Below are 19,639 nucleotides of genomic sequence, written 5' to 3' on the forward strand. Positions count from 1 at the left end.
TTACAGCGTTCCCTTTCTGTGTGTGTCTGTGTAGCTCCAGTTCCTCTGATCTTTACGTGACTCGGGTGGGTCTCTAATCATTGCGTACATCAGGTGATCTTTTCACACACCCACTACTATTCTAAGCTGTTACATAATATGGGCCATTCACAAMTAACAGCTTAGAATAGTAGTGGCAAACATGAGAAGATCACCTGATGTAAGCAATGATTAGTGACCCACCCGAGTCACGTAAAGATCAGAGGACCTGGAGCTACACAGACACTGACACACAGGCAGGGCATGGCTCGGTCACTACACATTGAGACCCATAATATGGGCCTATTCACAAGTGTCTCAATGTTTAGTGACCCAGCCATGCCTGTCTCCAGGCAAAGCCTGTGGTCATACGAGTTCAGTAACTGAACTTTATCCTTCAATGTTCCAGTTYGACAATCATTTGAATTGTTTGACATTAAGCACTGGACATTGGCCTGGTTAAGCTGGTGGTGATGGTTTAAAGGCGTTATGTCAGGGCTTTGCAGTTGTAAGAGTTCTACTGGTAGTTTTATATGTTTTACCTACTTCTGCAGTTCTGGGAAACCAGCAGAGTTCGTTCCATAAGTGAGAACAATTACGCCTTCACTACCATGAAGTGTTATCGCTGATGAGAGTCCAATGGTTATGCACAACACACACTTACACACTCAGTGTGTGCGAGTCTCTGTTCTGTAGCCAGACATTCGGCCTCGGCRCCAATCTGTAATAATAGAGTTACACATACAGCCTCTAGTCGGGGGCGACCGAGTGGAACACAGCTTTATGGATTACTTCCTGCTAATGTCACAATCCATTTTTCTGAGAGGGAGCACGGACCGAAGGCTCGGTGTGCCTTCAACTCTGCCTGGCTCCCTCTGGGGTCCCCTATACAGCCTGTTTTGGAGGATCGCTTGGCTTACATTAGCTGGGCCTCCCTCCTCGCATGCGTGCTCACACACACACAGGATGTTTACAGCACAGCTTTTAGAAAATGGCAGAATGATGAGTTTAATTCATGGCTGTATTGGAGGTTACAATACAATTTAGGGGACTATCTACAGCCCTATAAAATAACTAGACACTGCTGTTTTTATAATGTATTGTTTTCATGATAACTGTGTGTCACCATGTGTGTGCCAGCGTCTTTGTGTATGCTCCCATGCGGTGTACAACACCTCTGAGCGTGTATGTGATTCCAGAATTATGCAGTAGCTCCTATGTCTGCTAAAAGGGAATGCAGAGAAAAGGGAGGGAGGAAATTAAGGCGAGGATGGGGGAAAGATGGGGAGGGGCGACTTTTCCTGACAGAAAGGGTATGACATTGGTGGGGGGGGAAAGGGGATGAGAGCAGGGTTCTAAAGTGCGACCATTTTGGTCGCATATGCTCCTAAATATTTTCGCTCTGCGGCCTGGAATTTTTATTTGGGAGCACCAGTGTGACTAGGGGGGAAAATTGTCATGATTTAGGCTTTGCTTTACTTCAGCCTCCGAGTGCCATAGAGTCCCCTCGCTCCCTTCCCGGCTGCTTGCTTCCAGTTCCCAGGCTATACACACCAAGCCCCGCCCCCTGTCACTCAAGCAGGCACCACATGGTTCCTCCACGCTGTTTATTCTCTCAGCATGCTGTCAATTCATGCACCACAACACAGATTCTTCCAAAACAAGAGTGATGCTGCTTTCCACATTGCTTCTAGATATGAATCCAGATAATGTATCTATTATACTATTAGTTTGTGTATATGCTCTCTGCGAAATGTGAGTTAATTAGTCTAAGGATGCTGGCATACATGTGTCTAACGTAATGCTAATTGTTAACTAACTACTGTAGCTGGCTAAATGCAATTTATTTAAATGCACAAGATAGGGCAAGGGCAAAGAAAAAGTAAACTATATAAAACAGATTGTTACCAGTGGTGGTTTAGATCAGCATGTTTGTGCAACTATGTGTTCTGAATCAGATGGCCTATTCTAAAATCTTTATCTCAATGCAACATCTATTCAAATGTGATTAGAGTCCCCTGGGAAACACTGACCAACGCTTTGGTTCCTACCCTGTCATAACTTCTACCTGGCTTTTTCATTTGTTGTCATGCCAAACAACACCAAACATATAATTAGAATAATCATTCTATTTCTATGATTCCCACAGTTCACCCAAGTGTTWTGATCTATATCGCAAGTCAAATTGCATATTTGGTTGGAAAATGGCAGTTAGATGTTTTGCGCATATCGTGCAGCSCTACTAACAACCTGGGAACTTTACGAGTAAATGCAAATATTTGGTGGCACAAAAATAAAGTAAAAGTGATATTTTCTTCATGAGCTGTGCTTCAAAAGTAAGTAGGATTCATAGTGCCAATGTTGGCTGGATCTCAATCAATTTGAAAATATATTTTTCTGGTGCTCCTAAATTGTATGTGGTGCTCCRAACTGTTTTAATCTAGGAACCAGTGCAACCAATGAACAATTTTAATTTAGAGCCCTGGATGAGAGAGGGGAGGACAAGAGGGGGAGAAGGAGGGATGTATAGCCTAAAGGGAGGGATCCTCCTGTGCCGTAAGTGCATTTGCGAACTGCCCAGCCCAACTCAGCCCTGCCTGGTGCCCACTGCTTACCATAGTTCAGCTCAGTAGAATTGCCTCTGCAGCTCTGAATTATTTATTGGACTTCAGAGTGCAGTGAAACATCCCCCCCCCCCACACAAACCCTCCACCACCAGATCACTCCACCCCATTGCACGTTATATTGCATCACAGCTCATCTATTACTAAAATACCTTCAGCTTTTTTCTGACTCACACCTCTATTTTTAACAATCTCTGTTTCTCTTTGTTTTACTAGTCTCACACTCGCTCATTGAATTTCTCCTCTCTGTTCTCACTCTCCAATCAGCTGGTTGAATAATTGAATGGATTTTGATCTCCCTGGGTTTTTTGTTCATCAGATCCTAGAGTTAATTSCGCTGGGCTGGGTAACTGCGCTCACTGTGTCACATAAGCCTCAGTACCAGTATTTATTCTTTTCTTTTTTTTAAAGGGAAATCATCGCTCTAAGGAACACATCAGAGCGACTTAGATAATGGTATATTGTATATTATCTACTTCACTTGCTTTGTCAATGTTATCATATGTTTCCCATGCCAATAAATCCCATTGAATTAATGGGGTGATTCTCATGAAGCCAAGTTTTAACCATGGCAGTATCAAATTGAGTTTGAAAACTATGATGCATCTGCAACAATCAACTATATTTCTGAAGACTAAGATGCCTAGTTTATGGTACAGTGTCTTATTTTAAATGTTCACCCGAAAGATTAAATTCAGATMAAATTKTCGGGTCATWTTATACTATTTTAATTTTGYAAAAAAYGTTTGTCCWTAAGTCATACAAATTGGATACTAATGGAAATTTACATTAAACTAATATGAKGTTTTATTCACCCATTATGCATCATCTAGAGAAGTAGTCCTTAGATGAGCACAAGTTCATTCAGTTTCTTCACTTACAGTGCCTTCAGAAAGAATTCRTACCCCTTGACTTATTCCACATTTTGTTGTTACAGCCTGATTTCACCCATCTACACACAATACTCTGATTTACAGCTGTGAGTCTTTCTTGGTAAGTCCCCAAGAGTTCAAGAGTTTTGCACACCTGGATTGTACAATATTTGCACATTTATTATTTTTAAAATTCATAAAGCTATGTCAAGTTGTTGATCATTGCTAGATAGCCATTTTCAAGTCTTGCCATAGATTTTCAAGTAGATTTAAGTCAAAATAATGCATGTAATTACAGTACTTATGCTATAACAAGGGTTATTTCAGGCAATTGCAGTAGGATCTGTGATTTTACTATTATGCAAGTCATAACAAACGACACAGTTTGTATTGGGTTACTGAATCTCTATTAGAGCTCAGTACAGTTTTTCAGTAGGAAACTATGCAACACTCATTACCAAAACATGCATTCTCATACCCCAAACCTGCTCATCAATACCGTAATGCACCAATATTTAGGAAGTATAATGAAAAATAAAACTTGTCCATTAGTAATTTTGGCTCGATCTGACAGTGTGCCTTTTTGCTACTTCTCCAAATATGTGTACATAAAAATAGCATGTATACACAAGTAATTATGTTTAACTTCTACCGATCAGAAAACCCGGATCCGGGAGCACCCCCACCAGTAAAAAAGCTGAATAGCATAGCTAGACATAGCGTCACAAGTAAATAGTTAGCATCTAAATATCATTCAATCACAAGTCCAAGATACCAGATGAAAGATCCACTTCTTGTGAATTCCAGCAAATCATTTCTGATTTTTAAAAATGTTTTACAGGAAGACACAATATGTAAATCTATTAGCTAACCACGTTAGCAAAAGACACCATTTTTCTTTGTCCACCATTTTTTCTCTCCACCAGTAGCTATCACCAATTCGGCCAAATAAAGATATTGATAGCCACTAACCAAGAAAAAAAACCTCATCAGATGACAGTCTGATAACATACAGTGGGGAGAACAAGTATTTGATACCTGCCGATTTTGCAGGTTTTCCTACTTTACAAAGCATGTAGAGGTCTGTAATTTTTTATCATAGGTACACTTCAACTGTGAGAGACGGAATCTAAAAAAAAATCCAGAAAAATCACATTGTATGATTTTTTAAGTAATTAATTTGCATTTTATTGCAAGACATAAGTATTTGATCACCTTTCCAACCAGTAAGAATTCCGGCTCTCACAGACCTGTTAGTTTTTCTTTAAGAGCCCTCCTGTTCTGCACTCATTACCTGAATTAACTGCACTGTTTGAACTCGTTACCTGTATAAAAGACACCTGTCCACACACTCAATCAAACAGACTCCAACCTCTCCACAATGGCCAAGACCAGAGAGCGTGTAAGGACATCAGGGATAGAATGTAGACCTGCACAAGGCTGGGATGGGCTACAGGACAATAGGCAAGCAGCTTGGTGAGAAGGCACAACTGTTGGGCGCAATTATTAGAAAATCGGAAAAAGTTCAAAGATGATGTCAAATCATTCCTCTGTCTTGGGCTCCATGCAAGATCTCAACCTCGTGGGGCATCCAAATGATCAGAGGTGAAGGTGAGGAATCAGCCCCGAACTACACCGCAGACCTGCGTCAATGACCTGAAGAGAGCGTGGGACCACAGTCAAAGAAAACCATTTAGTAACACACTACGCCGTCATGGATTAAAATCCTGCAGCGCACGCAAGGTCCCCTGCTTCAAGCCAGGGCATGTCCAGGCCCGTCTGAAGTTGCCAATGCACATCTGGATGATCCAGAGGAAGAAGGTGGAGAATGGTCATTGGTCTGATGAGACAAACAAGAGAGCTTTTGCCGTCTAAACTCCACTCAACGTGTTTGGAGGAAGAAGAAGATGAGTCAACCCAAGAACACCATTCCCATCCGTGAAGCATGGAGGTGGAAACATCATTCTTTGGGGTGGCTTTTCGCAAGGACATGGACGACTACACCGTATTGAGGGGAGGATGGAGGGGGCCATGTATCGCGCAGATCTTGGCCAACAACCTCCTTCCCTCAGTAAGAGCATTGAAGATGGGTCGTGGCTGGGTCTTCCAGCATGACAATGACCCTAAACACACAGCCAGGGCAACTAAGGAGTGGCTCCGTAAGAAGCATCTCAAGGTCCTGGAGTGGCCTAGCCAGTCTCAGACCTGAACCCAATAGAAAATCTTTGGAGGCGCTGAAAGTCCGTATGCCAGCGACAGCCCCGAAACCTGAAGGATCTGTCGAGAAGGTCTGTATGGAGGAGTGGACAAAAAATCCCTGCCTGCCAGTGTGTGCAAACCTGGTCAAGAACTCCAGGAAACGTATGATCTCTGTAATGCAAACAAAGTTCGGTTGTTAAAAACCAAAATATTATAGTTCTGCTTTTCTGATGTATCAAATACTTATGTCATGCAATAAAATGCAAATTAATTACTTAAAAATCATACAATGTGAATTTTTCTGGATTTTTGTTTTAGATTCCGTCTCTCACAGTTGAAGTTGTACCTATGATAAATATTACAGACTCTACATGCTTTTTAAGTAGGAAAACTGCAAAATCCGCAGTGTATCAAATACTTGTTCTCCCCACTGTATTTATTGTATAGGATAGTTTTGTTAAAAAATGTGCATATTTTCAGGTAGAAATCATAGTTTAACAATTGACCACCATCACAACTCGACTAGAATAAATACAGAAGGCAACGTGTATTACCAATTTACTCATAAACATTTCATAAAAATAGACAAAGCATAGCAATGGAAAGACACAGATCTTGTTGAATTCAGACAATATTTTCAGATTTTCTAAGCGTTTTTACAGCCGAAAACACAATAAATCGTATATTAGCATACCACATGTGCAAACGTTACCCCAGCATGAATCAAAGGCAAGGGGAGCGATAACGTTAAGATCACCAAAATATATTAATTTTTTCACTAACCTTCTCAGAATTCTTCCTGATGACACTCCTGTAACATCATATTACAAATACATATAGAGTTTGTTCGAAAATGTGCATATTTAGCCACAAAAAAACGTGGTTATACAATGAGAATACTAGCAAAACTGCCCTGAAAATGTCGGGCGCTATATTTGAGAGTGATCTAGTCTAATCGATTAGCTAATCATAAACTTGACAAAAAAAATACAGGGTTGACAGGAATCGAAAGACAAATTAGTTCTTAATGACAATCGCTGACTTACATTTGTAAAAATTATCCTTACTGTGCAATACCGGGTCCGCCAAGCGAAGCTACACATAACAAAATTGGCGACATATGCGTTTAAAATTTTTTCAACAGAACAGCGATTTATCATCATAAATAGTTTTTACTGTGAGCTGTTCTTCCATCAGTATCTTGGCAATGTATCCTTTTTGGGTCTAATCTTCTTTTGGTCGAAAGCTGTCCTCTTGTCCGTCGAAATCCCACTAACGTTTCGACCGGGACCCCGAAACGTGCCGGCGCTTCAATGTGCATCCCAAAGCAATGCCTTCAAAATCGCACTAAACGGATATAAATTGCTATTAAAACGGTTTAAATTAACTACCTTATGATGTTTTTAACACCTATAACGAGTAAAACATGACGGCGATATATAAGTGGCTAAACCAACGCTTGGAAAGAGAGAGAGTCCGACGTCCATCTTGCGTGAGGCGCAGCAGGAAAAGAACGGTACATCCGGTCTTTCGCTGTTTTATACTGGCCCTGATTGCGCAATCGACTCCATTCAAATTGTCACCTTTACTGTCATCAGAGGAAGGCATGGGTGTTTGTATCCTCAGAGATTTACAGGGACTTTAAAACTGACCTGGGACCAGAGGCCAAAATTTCTGAAATCTCACTCCATATCAGGAAAAGTGCGTGTAGAATGAGTTCTGTTTCACTCAGAGACATAATTCAAACGGCTATAGAAACTAGAGAGTGTTTCTATCCAATAATAACTATAATATGCATATTGTACGAGCAAGAATTGAGTATGAGGCAGTTAATTGGAGACGATAAATGCTAATGTTGAAACGCACCCCTATATTGAGAAATTAAACAGATTCAGGAAAGTGTTGCGGGTAATGAGAGAAATTACAAAATACATTCTAATAATGTTTTCATTAGCCTTTTAATTAGTGGAGAAAATGTTAAAAATATACATGTTTTTTTTTAACTACAAGTGCCAGTTCCGTGAGAATCACCTAACACGGAACCCAAACCGGCTGCGTGCATGCGAAGCCGCACACCAAACGCGATCACGACACGCAGGTTAAAATATCAAAACAAACTCTGAACCAATGACATTAATTTAGGGACAGGTCGAAAAGCATTAAACATGTATGGCAATTTATCTAGCTAGCTTGCACATGCTAGCTAATTTGTCCTATTTAGCTAGCTTGCTGTTGCTAGCTAATTTGTCCTGGGATATAAACATTAGAGTTGTTATTTTCCTGAAATGCACAAGGTCCTCTACTCCGACAATTAATCCACACATAAAATGGTCAACCGAATCGTTTTTAGTCATCTCTCCTCCTTCCAGGCCTTTTCATCTTTGAACTATATGGTGATTTGCATCTAAACTTTCATAGTATTACCACGACGACAGGCAAAACAGTTCGTCTTTCAATCACCCACATGGTATAACCAATGAGGAGATGGCACGTGTGGTACCTGCTTGGTATAATGGGTATAACCAATGAGGAGATGGGAGAGGCAGGACTTGCAGCCGATCTGCGTCAGAAATAGGAATGACTTCTATTTTAGCCCTTGGTAACGCAGACGCTCGTTGGCGCAATAATTGAAATAACATGGATTTCTAAATGTATTTTGCAACACTCGCGCACGCGTCGTGTCCGGTGGTCTGGTCAGCACTGTAATGTGCTTCTTCTCTGTGTCGAGGCAGTCAGCATATGGAGGGTAGGGAAGAATGGGTCGAGAGAACAGAAAAGGATGTTGATAAGTGATGGCAGAGGTATGGGGGCGAAGAGAGAGGAGCAGAAGGGAGTGGTGAAAAGGTGGAAGCATGGAGGGAAATGGAATGCAGAGGAGAGGTGGGGGAGGGGTAGGAAGAGAGGGGAGAAAGATGAGGGGAGAGCGATCGATTAATGGCAACCTTTTCTCACCCCTGCAGTGTGATGTGGGGTGTGTCTGCCTGTATGCATGCACTTGTGTACTCAACCCCTCTGTGTGTGTGTGTGTGTGTGTGTGTGTGTGTGTCTGCGTTTGTATGTCAGCCCTAATTTGCAGGCTGCTCATAGAATGCATGCTTTGAATGAAGCTCTACGGTATCAAAGAGAGTCTATAGATACCACTCGGTCAGGGACAACCTAGCACTTKAACACCATGCACTCTCACACACTTACACACACTAGCCAGGTTTCCATCCAACCTTTTTATGCAAGTAAATTACATGTCGAGGAAAAAATGGCACGACAGGCCTGATGGAAATTTGTGGGTAAACTTTCCAAATGTTGACAACAGAATACACTAGACAACGTGGGATCTTTTTGTATCTGTAAAATTAATTATGCGAGGAATGGTGGTGGAAATGCCATTTATGCGCAAAAATTCATATAACCATCATTTCGAAATAAACTTGAAGTCACACGATGATATGGTGTGTGGTCCTCTCACTACGACTCGGAAAAGTACGCAGTTTACTAGGCTACAGATGAAATTAGTTGCACTTTCACCACCCTGTGAAGTTCATTGTATGGTATGAGTATGATGCTCCTTTCCATTAAATATCAAGGGTCTTATTCTGGTGACATGATGGTTGCTGTTTGACAAATAAAAAGAATCTTGTTKTTTTGTCCATGATAATCTCATCATGTAGTAGGCTATAGCTACCCGCACTATAAAGTGCATTCGGAAAATATTCAGACCCCTTGACTTTTTCCACATTTTGTTACYTTACAGCCTTATTCTAAAATGGTATTGTTTTTTCCCCCTCATCAATCTACACACAATACCCATAATGACAAAGCGAAAACAGGTTTGCTTTTTGCAAATGTATAAAAAAACAAACTGAAATATTACATTTACATAAGTATTCAGACCTTTACTCAGTACTTTGTTGAAGCATCATTGGCAGCGATTACAGCCTCGAGTCTAATTGGGTATGATGCTACAAGCTTGGCACCTGTGTCATGACTTTCCCACTTAGAGTGGGGAGAACAAGGTATTGATACACTGCTGGATTTTGGCAGGTTTTTCCTACTTACAAAGCATGTAGAAGGTCTGTAATTAGTAATCATAGGCTATAGCTATGTCCCTCAGTAAGAGCATTGAAGATTGGCTGTGGCTCCCTCCAAAGATTTTCCTATTGGTTTCAGTCTGGAGAACTGGCTAGCCATTCCAAGGCCTTGAGATGCTTCTTTACGGAGCCACTCCTTAAGTTGCGCTTGGCTGTGTGTTTCGAGGTCGATTTGTCATGCTGGAGACCCAGCACGACCCATCTTCAATGCTCTTACGAGGGGAAGGAGTTGTGGCCAAGATCTCGCGATACATGGCCCCATCCATCCTCCCCTCAATACGGTGCAGTCCGTCCTGTCCCATTGCCCAGAAAAGCATCCCCAAAGAAATGATGTTCACACCTCCATGCTTCACGGTTTTTGGGATGGTGTTTCTTGGTGTTGTACTCATCCTTCTTCTTCCCTCCAAAACACGGTGAGTGAGAGTTTTTTAGACCAAAACAGCTTCTATTTTTTGTCTCATCAGACCACATGACCTTCTCCCATTCCTCCTCTGGATCCATCCAATGGTCCCATTGGCAACTTCAAACGGGCCTGGACAATGCGCTGGCTCTGAGCAGGGACCTGCGTGCGCTTGCAGGATTTTAATCAATGACGGCGTAGTGTGTTACTAATGGTTTTCTTTGAGACTGTGGTCCCAGCTCTCTTCCAGGTCATTGACCAGGTCCTGCCGTGTAGTTCTGGGGCTGATCCCTCACCTTCCTCATGATCATGATGCCCCACGAGGTGAGATCTTGCATGGAGCCCCAGACCGAGGGTAAATTGACCGTCATCTTGAAACTTCTTCCATTTTCCTAATAATTGTGCCAACAGTTGTTGCCTTCTCACCAAGCTGCTGCCTATTGTCCTGTAGCCACCCAGCCTTGTGCAGGTCTAAATTTTATCCCTGATGTCCCTTACACAGCTCCCTGGTCTGTGGCCATTGGGAGAGGTTGAGTCTGTTTGATTGTTGTGGACAGGTGTCTTTTTATAGCAGGTAACGAGTTCAAACAGGTGCAGTTAATACAGGTAATGAGTTGGAAACAGGAGGGCTTCTTAAAGAAAAACTAACAGGTCTGTGAGAGCCGGAATTCTTACTGGTTGGTAGGTGATCAAAATACTTATGTCATGCAATAAAATGCAAATGAATTACTTAAAAATCATACAATGTGATTTTCTGGATTTTTTGTTTTAGATTCCGTCTCTCAAAGTTGAAGTGTACCTATGATAAAAAATTACAGACCTCTACATGCTTTGTAAGTAGGAAAACCTGCAAAATCGGCAGTGTCTCAAATACTTGTTCTCCCCACTAGGTGAGGATCATAGGCGCCAGGTCAGCCCCCCTCTCCCACCAGAGTGTTATGACTTAACAACCMGGTCGTAAATACCTTGCAGGAACTCTCTCTRCRCCTCTGCAATAATCAAGTTGTTACCACAGAGAGACTTTGCAGTACTGTAACATAAAAAGGTTGGACATTTCTAATGTAAATAATGTGGTAAATGGTTRGTGGGGCTCGAAACAATAATCKAAATAATTTGTTTGATATTGTTAAGGACGGTATAACCAAATAACGGTAACTCTACAAATGTATACGTCCCAGTTGTGGAACTTCTATGATTTAAATATGAAACTATTTGTGAGAAGATGAAATGTGATTTTAGCCTTCTAAATGAGATAATACTGTAACATCAAAAGACTTGCCAAGTTAGTACCTTCGCCCACGTGAGCAATGTGATGGAACCGCCCWCCAAGGCGAGGGCATAAAAGGTCTACTAACGATATTTACATTAGACCAGAAAACGTGGAGCTGTGGCTACATGTTGAAATGGTTGCCATTTTAAAAAGAGACCAGCGTGACCGACAGCGTGAGCTGAAAGGTACGAAATGGTTAGAAACTCTGAAACTTTCAACAGAGAAGAAGAAAATCTCAATCTCTGCCAAGACCAGAGTGGCACATTTGCTAAATAAGTGMTTTTATATAAATGAACAACAACCCATCAGTACAGTTAAATGCGATGGAAACCCATTTACATTCAGGGGCTAACATAATGACAGCTCAGAGTATGCTATTCTGTTCTTCTGAAATAGATCTACATTTTCTTTATCATCTTTCTTTAGACCTGTCTAAAAGAAATCATGGATTTATTGTTGGTTATATTACATGGATTTATTAGACTTTAAAAAAAATAGATGTTCCAAAGGTCTGCATCAGTGGTTTGTAGGCTATGTGTGGAAGCCAGGAGATGCTAAATGGGTTTATGTTAATTAACAGTTAATTACCATGATACTGGCAGCTATTTGCCTGACAATCACCGGCTCACAAAATGAAATGACCGCCACAGCCCTACTAGTGACACCCACTGACATGCATAATGTGAAAGATCCTCTGCTCCTACTGAACTAGACCACATGGTGCCTTGCAGCCAGTGCCTGTGTGATCTGAGCCATGCTTGCACCTCTGATTTTCCACAGTACTGGTCCTCACTTCCCAAAGTAATAATTGCTCCGGGGGCTACTCAATTGCAAGTTCCTTTCTAGGTTGACCAGCTGGGTCAAACATATGGTCCAATTAGTGAGCTGAATATGGCTCTCAGACAGACACACTAATACCAGACAGACAAACAGGCACAGACAGAGATCAATGGAAGAGCCTCCTGCACACGGTCCCTCTCTCCCATCTGTTTGTTRTGCTTATAGGTCCCTCTTAAAAAAGCTCTGATATTAATGATCTCTTCATTTCACATGATCTCTGAAGTGTTTTCCTCCCCTTGTACCACTATATCCATTGCTTTGAAAGAGTGTTTCACAAATAATTCTGTATAASATTGAAAATGATCTAGGTCCAACCAGGCATATTTTCCCTCATAATCCTTTGTCTCCTGACCACAGCCCTGGATTTAGTGTAACTTCTCTGTCCTCTCCCTCAGGACCGTAAGCTGACCAAAGTAGAGCGTCAGCGGTTTAAGGAGGAGGCAGAGATGCTGAAGGGGCTGCAGCACCCCAACATRGTCCGCTTCTACGACTTTTGGGAGTCACCCCTCAAAGGGAAGAAGTGCATCGTCCTGGTAACGGAGCTCATGACCTCAGGCACGCTCAAAACGTGAGTGTGCTGTTAAACCTGCTGAAGATAGTCAAAAGAAGAGGCTATAATTGGGCAATGTGGGATCTAGTCATAAATGCAAAGCAATTTATATATGTATATGCATTCCCCCCAACAAACTAGTTAACGTGTGCTGGAGTATTATTTATCATTGAGATTACTAAGCAATGTAGTACTGCAAAAAGAGGCAATGGAGTGATATGCACATGAATATTTGCTCTAAATGACCTCATTTTTGAGTGGATTATCAATCCCAAAACTCTGAATATATGAATGGTGATACTGATGTCCTTTTCCCACCTGTAGGTATCTGAAGCGCTTCAAGGTAATGAAGCCCAAGGTTCTGAGGAGCTGGTGTAGGCAGATCCTGAAGGGCCTTCACTTCCTCCACACCAGGGCCCCTCCCATCATCCACAGAGACCTGAAGTGTGACAACATCTTCATCACGGGCCCCACCGGCTCCGTCAAGATAGGAGACCTGGGGTTGGCCACGCTCAAGAGGGCCTCCTTCGCCAAGAGTGTCATAGGTAGGAGATCCAATCAGACTGCATCAGTAACACCTGGTGTATCATCTTTATCTTTCTAAAATGGATAACGGTCTCCGGACTCCCAAAAATGTCCTGCTGTCTAACCTTTGACCCATGTCCTCCCAGGCACCCCAGAGTTCATGGCCCCAGAGATGTATGAGGAGCACTATGATGAGTCAGTGGATGTCTATGCCTTTGGGATGTGCATGTTGGAGATGGCCACCTCAGAGTACCCGTACTCGGAGTGCCAGAACGCTGCACAGATCTACCGCAAAGTCACCAGCGTGAGTCCACATTTAATATGTAAACCAATTTAGCTCGTATAGAGGTAACACTCACAACTAGGAAAGACACAAAATGACCAATTTCAGTCATTCATGTTAGCACTGTGATTTCTATGAATGGCAGCCACAGATCTCAAGTAACCAGGGGTATTCAGCATTAACGATTTAAAGGCCAGAATCATTAGATAATTTGTTTTGGCACTGTCCATAAGTAGCTTCTTTTTGGTTGCATGTTCAGGAATGGCTAAAGAATTGCAGCATTTACCTTGKGTTAACTCTGCAAATAGCACTGCTGGGTGGGGCGGGTGGTAGCCTAGTGGTTAGAGCATTGGACTAGAAGAGAAAACACATCGATGGAGTTTACCAACAGACAGAGGGTTGCTACTCCCCAGAGTCTCCARCCCCTCTCGGTGGATCCAGTATGCCAGGCACATCGGCTGGAGGTTCTTCTCCATCAAGGAAAGAACAGCCCTTATTTACTTAACCGAAAGGTTGCAAGATCGAATCCCTGAGCTGACAAGGTAAAAATATGTCGTTCTGCCCKTGAACAAGGCAGTTAACCCARGGTTCCTAGGCCGTCATTGAAAATAAGAATTTGMTCTTAACTGACTTGCCTAGTTAAATAAAGGTAAAAAGACAATTGAGAAGTCATAGTCAATTGATCAATAATATAGTAGTCTTAGTAAAAAAGTATGTATTTAATTTACAATCTGTAGAAACTATTAGAATAGAAAGGTTCAGAACTTTTGTGAAAAATCACAGCACTGCTGAAAGATATATGGCAAATAGAAATCAAAACTGGATGGTCTACAGAGATAGATGGGAGGCGTTGAGTGTAGCTGAAGGATGGGACTAAAAACGAACAAAAAATAACTAATGTAGAATATACCGTGTCCAGCGTAAAAAAAAATGTTAGAGTACGTTTCTCTCTCCAATTATCAGTAAGGTTTTTATGGTACACTATTACTCAATGGAAGTGGAGGGTAAGGAGATACAAGACCTTTCCATGGTAGGGGTTATGTTACCAGAGCCCCATGGTTCTTGATACTTGAATAATTCCCTAGTTTACTGGACAGTAAAGATGGTCATGACACGCCATATGGCACTGCTCAGGGAGTCCAGAACCCCCCATTTCTTCACAGATCTAGCCTTGTATTCCCCTCTGCCAGTGAGGAATGCGGCAAACTGTTTTTAGATCAGGGGGTGTCCGGAGTCATGATATATTTGATGAAGGGTATTGATTTTGCACTCTTAAAACTTGGCAGGCACTGCTGAAGTAGGATGACTCATTTTAGCCTGGTCCCAGATCTGTACTTTAGCCAACTCCGCTGACTAGCATTGTCAATGATAATCAGAGGACTTGGCACGAAAGCACATGCATATATTTGCATGGTATGGTAAGGATAGTCAGAGGTGTTGGCTTTTGGCTAAAGCATATACAGTTGAAGTCGGAAGATTACATACATTTAGGTTGGAGTCATTTAAAACTCGTTTTTCAACCACTCCATACATTTCTTGTTAACAAACTATAATTTTGGCTAGTTGGTTAGGACATCTACTTTGTGCATAACACAAGACATTTTTCCAACAATTGTTTACAGACATATTATTTCACTTATAATTCACTGTATCACAATTACAGTGGGTCAGAAGTTCACATACACTAAGTTGACTGTGCCTTTAAACAGCTTGGYAAATTATGTCATTGCTTTAGAAGCTTCTGATAAATTATGTAAATTAGCCTAAGTCAATTGGAGGTGTACCTGTGGATGTATTTCAAGGCCTACCTTCAAACTCCGTGCCTCTTTGGTTGACATCATGGGAAAATCAAAAGAAATCAGCCAGGACCTCAGAATACAAATTGTAGACCTCCACAAGTCTGGTTCATCTTTGGGAGCAATTTCCAAACGCCTGAAGGTACCACGTTCATCTGGGGGACTATGATATCTATGCTCCTAACTTTGAACCATATGTTTATTCAGAATGTCTTCTTCAGGTTGCTCAAGCACCACCAGGATGGTTACTGGTTGGAGAGATTTTAATTTTGTTTAGATACAGTTCTTGATAGGTCCTCTGATAAACCCTCACTTCTTACCAAAGCCAGCAAGCTCACCATGTCATTCATGAAAGATCTCAATTTACTAGACATCTGGAGACAGTTGCACCAAAGATAGGACTACTCTTTTTATTCACACCCACAAGACAACACACGCATAGATAACTTTTTAATATCGACACAACTGTTTCATAGAGTGTTAGATGTCGAGTATCTCCAGATTGCTTAGTGACCATTCTCCCTGGTATTATCAATCTCCATTCCTACCAAGGTAAATGGAGCATATAGATGGAGACTAAATTTAACACTCCTAAAGCAACCTGAATTTTGTGCATTCATCAAAGAGCAGATCAATATTTTCACTTTGACAAACAAACCCTCCGCTCCTGACAGTTCATTCTTTGGGACACATTGAAGGCCTATCTGAGGGGACAGATCATTTCCTATACTAAAGGGCTGAAGAGAAACACGGTCGGAACTGAGTGCCTTGAATCTGAAATCTCAGAGCTAGAGAAACCTACCAAAGAGGCCCGACTAAAGATCTATACAGGCTTTTGGTAAATAAAAACTGAAATATAATATTCTGAACACATATCAAGCGGAGAGGGCCATCACTAAATCAAAACAGCGTTATTACAGCTTGGAGAGAAAGCTCAAAGTATTGGCATGGCAACTGAAAGCAGAGAAAGTAAGAGGACAATTAATGCTATAGAAACTCTTACTAATGAGATATCTTTCGACCCTACTGAAATTAATAATACTTTTAAGAAATACTATGAAAGACCTCTACACTTCCAATCAAGCGATGATCTATCAGAGATCGACTCCTTTCTCTCCTCTCTCAACCTCCATGCCTGTCAGGGAAGACAGCGAGCGCCTGAGTGAACCCTTCTCAGTTCCTGAGCTGTTGGAGGCCATTAAATCCTTACCTTCTAATAATCTCCTGGGGAGGATGGCTTCCCTCCAGAGTTCTATAAAGAATTTAGGGAGCTGTTGGTCTACCTTATGGAGGTACTTAAAAAGCCAGGGAAGAAACTACTTTCCAGAGTCTTTCTCTCCAAGCAGTGATTACTGTAATCCACAAGAAAGGGAAAAATCCACTAAAGTGCGCCTCATATAGACCATCTCTCTCCTTAACACAGATTGTAAACTGGTCACAAGATGCTTTCTAAGGACTGGAGTCATGTCTTCCCCTGTTGGTCAACCCAGATCAGACTGGCTTCATAATTAATAGATTGTCCTCCAATAATCTCAGAAGGTTCTTTGATATAATTCACTTGCTAACAAAACAAAATACTAGTGTCGCAGTCTCCCTCGATGCTGAAAAGGCCTTTGATAGGGTGAATGGCCATACTCTTTCGCGTCTTGGAAAGTTTGGTTAGGTACCGTGTTTGTAAATTTGATAAATCATCTCCAAATCTCCTAAAGCTAGGATTGCTACAACGGGATTACTTCTCCTCTTTCCCTCTCTATAGGGGAACAGACAAGGTTGCCCAATTAGCCCCACCTCTTTGCCCTCGCATCGAACCGTTGGCTGAGCTATTAGAACGTGCCCTGACATAATGGCTTTGAGGTGGGCCCCAGACCTATAAATTATCATCTTTGCGGACGACCTTATCTTATTCTAACAAACCAGAACATTCCTCTCTCACTTGCAGATCCTACTAGTGTTATAGTTCTTTCTCTGGATATAAGGTCAATTTAGATAAAAGCGAAATCTTACGTTGTCTGTCTTTGACCATCATACCATCAAGCACAAGTTTCCTTTTAGATGGTCCCTATGGGCTTACATATTTGGGCATAATGGTGGATGGTAACCTGAACAACCTCTATAACTCAACCTGGCCAGTTTGTTGCAAAAGTGGAGGGTGACCTTTGTAAATGGATGGACTTACCTCTCACTCTACTGGGTAGAATCAATGTAATTCAAATGAATGTCCTGCCAGATTTCTATATCTGTTTCAATCTCTCCTATCCCTGTCCGCAGCATTCTTTTCCTCTCTCGACAAGATGACCAGACGGTTTATCTGGCACGGCAAAACCCCTAGGGTTGGCCTGGACAAACTGACCCTGGATTACAGTCAAGGGGCTTAAACCTCCCCAATTTTAGAATGTACTACTGGGCAGCACAGTCTAGGTTTCTGGCTCAGTGGTTTGATAAGGGTCCCTCTCCCTCATGGTTGAACATTGAAAAGCTTGAGTAAATGATGACACTGGGGAAGATTGTTTTACAAATGGGACAGAAAATCTATAAAAACCATCACAGACAACCTTTAATCATACATTCTGTCCTGCATGGTGCAAACTGCAAGAGCTGTTCGGACGAGGGGATTCCTTTCCCCTAAAACCCTTTATGGAACAATAGATTGATTCCTATGTTTTCCAGAATAGTAACTTTAGACCATGGTCTGATAAGGGATCACTCTTCTGGAACATTGTTACGAGGAGGGATTTTTATGTCTTTTGATCAGCTGAAACAGAAATACCACTTGTCTAACAGGGACTTCTTTAGCTCCCTACAACTACGAAACTTTATTAGGTGTCTCTCAAGGGACAATGGAACCTACCTAAGATGTCACTTATTGAACAACTCTGCCACGCAGACCAACCACTGTTCAAGACCATTTCCCGTGTTTACGATGCTCTTATGTCAGGACTAACACTTCCTGGGCTAGATACCCCGACTTAGATGGGAAAAAGATCGGGGTATTGATCTTGATGAGGGTCTATGGAGTGACCTATGCAGGGATGGCGTTACATCCACATTGAACTCCAGATACAGACTGATCCAGTTTAATTCCCTCCATCAGCTCTATATCACCCATCTAGACTGCACAAGTTCAACCCTGATATCTCTCCTATGTTTTAGATGTGGCTCAGATGAAGGAACATTCCTCCATTCCACATGGCAGTGTTCAAAACTACACGGTTTCTGCAGGGGTATGCGATACCATATCCTCAATTCATGGGGTTGCATTCCCTTTAGACCCGGAGGTCTGTCTACTGGGCAACTTTACTAACACCAATCTTAGGCAAAGCCATGCTATAAAGCTAACAGAAATATTGCTAGCGATTGCCAAGAAATGTATCGCCTTGAAATGGAAATTGGATTCCCCCCTGCCAGTTGCAGTGTGGCTATCAGAAGTTAATAGTTGTCCCATGGAGAAAATTACTTACCGCTTGAGGAATAAGTTAAATACATTTTACAGAATTTGGCAACCTTTATTGACTATATGGAGAATCTCCCCCACATCACATTGAATGAATCTCTATATTTCCTTATATAACGTTTCACACGTAATGTATAATATGTAGCCTACGGCAGGTGACCATATGATCCAATGTCTCATTATAATTTTTTTTACTGTATGTTGGTATATATAATTATGATTTGTTTGATTTTTACTTTCTCTGTTACGCTCATCTTTACTGTCACTTTGTCCTATTGTTGTCTAATATCTTTTCACGTTTGTCTTGAATGTTGTTAATTGGAAAATGCAAAAATATTCAAAAAACAAAAAACAAAAAAACAGTTCTGTTTTGTTTCATCAGACAAGAGGACATTTCGACAAAAGTATGATCTTTCTCCCATGTGCAGTTGCAAACCATAGTTTGGCTTTTTTATGGCGTTTTGGAGCAGTGGCTTCTTCCTTGCTGAGCGGCCTTTCAGGTTATGCCGATATAGGACTCGTTTTACTGTGGTATAGATCCTTTTTGTACCCGTTTCCTCCAGCATCTTCACAAGGTCCTTTGCTGTTGTTCTGGGATTGATTTGCACTTTTCGCACCAAAATACGTTCATCTCTATGAGACAGAACGCGTCCTCCTTCCTGAGCGGTATGACGGCTGCGTGGTCCCATGGTGTTTATACTTGCGTACCTTTGTTTGTTAAAGAAT

At 41.6% G+C, this 19,639-nt stretch overlaps 1 protein-coding gene across 3 annotated transcripts in view; it reads left to right on the forward strand.

Moving 5' to 3' along the window:
* The window catches only part of LOC112080766 (serine/threonine-protein kinase WNK2-like), a 95,507-nt gene that overhangs the window by 29,128 nt on the left and 46,740 nt on the right, over positions 1–19,639 (forward strand). For all 3 annotated transcript variants that reach the window (XM_024146673.2, XM_024146672.2, XM_070442703.1), the window contains exons 3-5: positions 12,704–12,876; positions 13,183–13,403; positions 13,530–13,687. In XM_024146673.2, coding sequence (XP_024002441.1) covers positions 12,704–12,876; positions 13,183–13,403; positions 13,530–13,687 — 552 coding nt within the window. The remainder of the gene's footprint in view (positions 1–12,703; positions 12,877–13,182; positions 13,404–13,529; positions 13,688–19,639) is intronic.

This window comes from Salvelinus sp. IW2-2015, unplaced genomic scaffold (genome assembly GCF_002910315.2).
Source record: "Salvelinus sp. IW2-2015 unplaced genomic scaffold, ASM291031v2 Un_scaffold16477, whole genome shotgun sequence".
Taxonomy (NCBI): Eukaryota; Metazoa; Chordata; class Actinopteri; order Salmoniformes; family Salmonidae; genus Salvelinus; species Salvelinus sp. IW2-2015.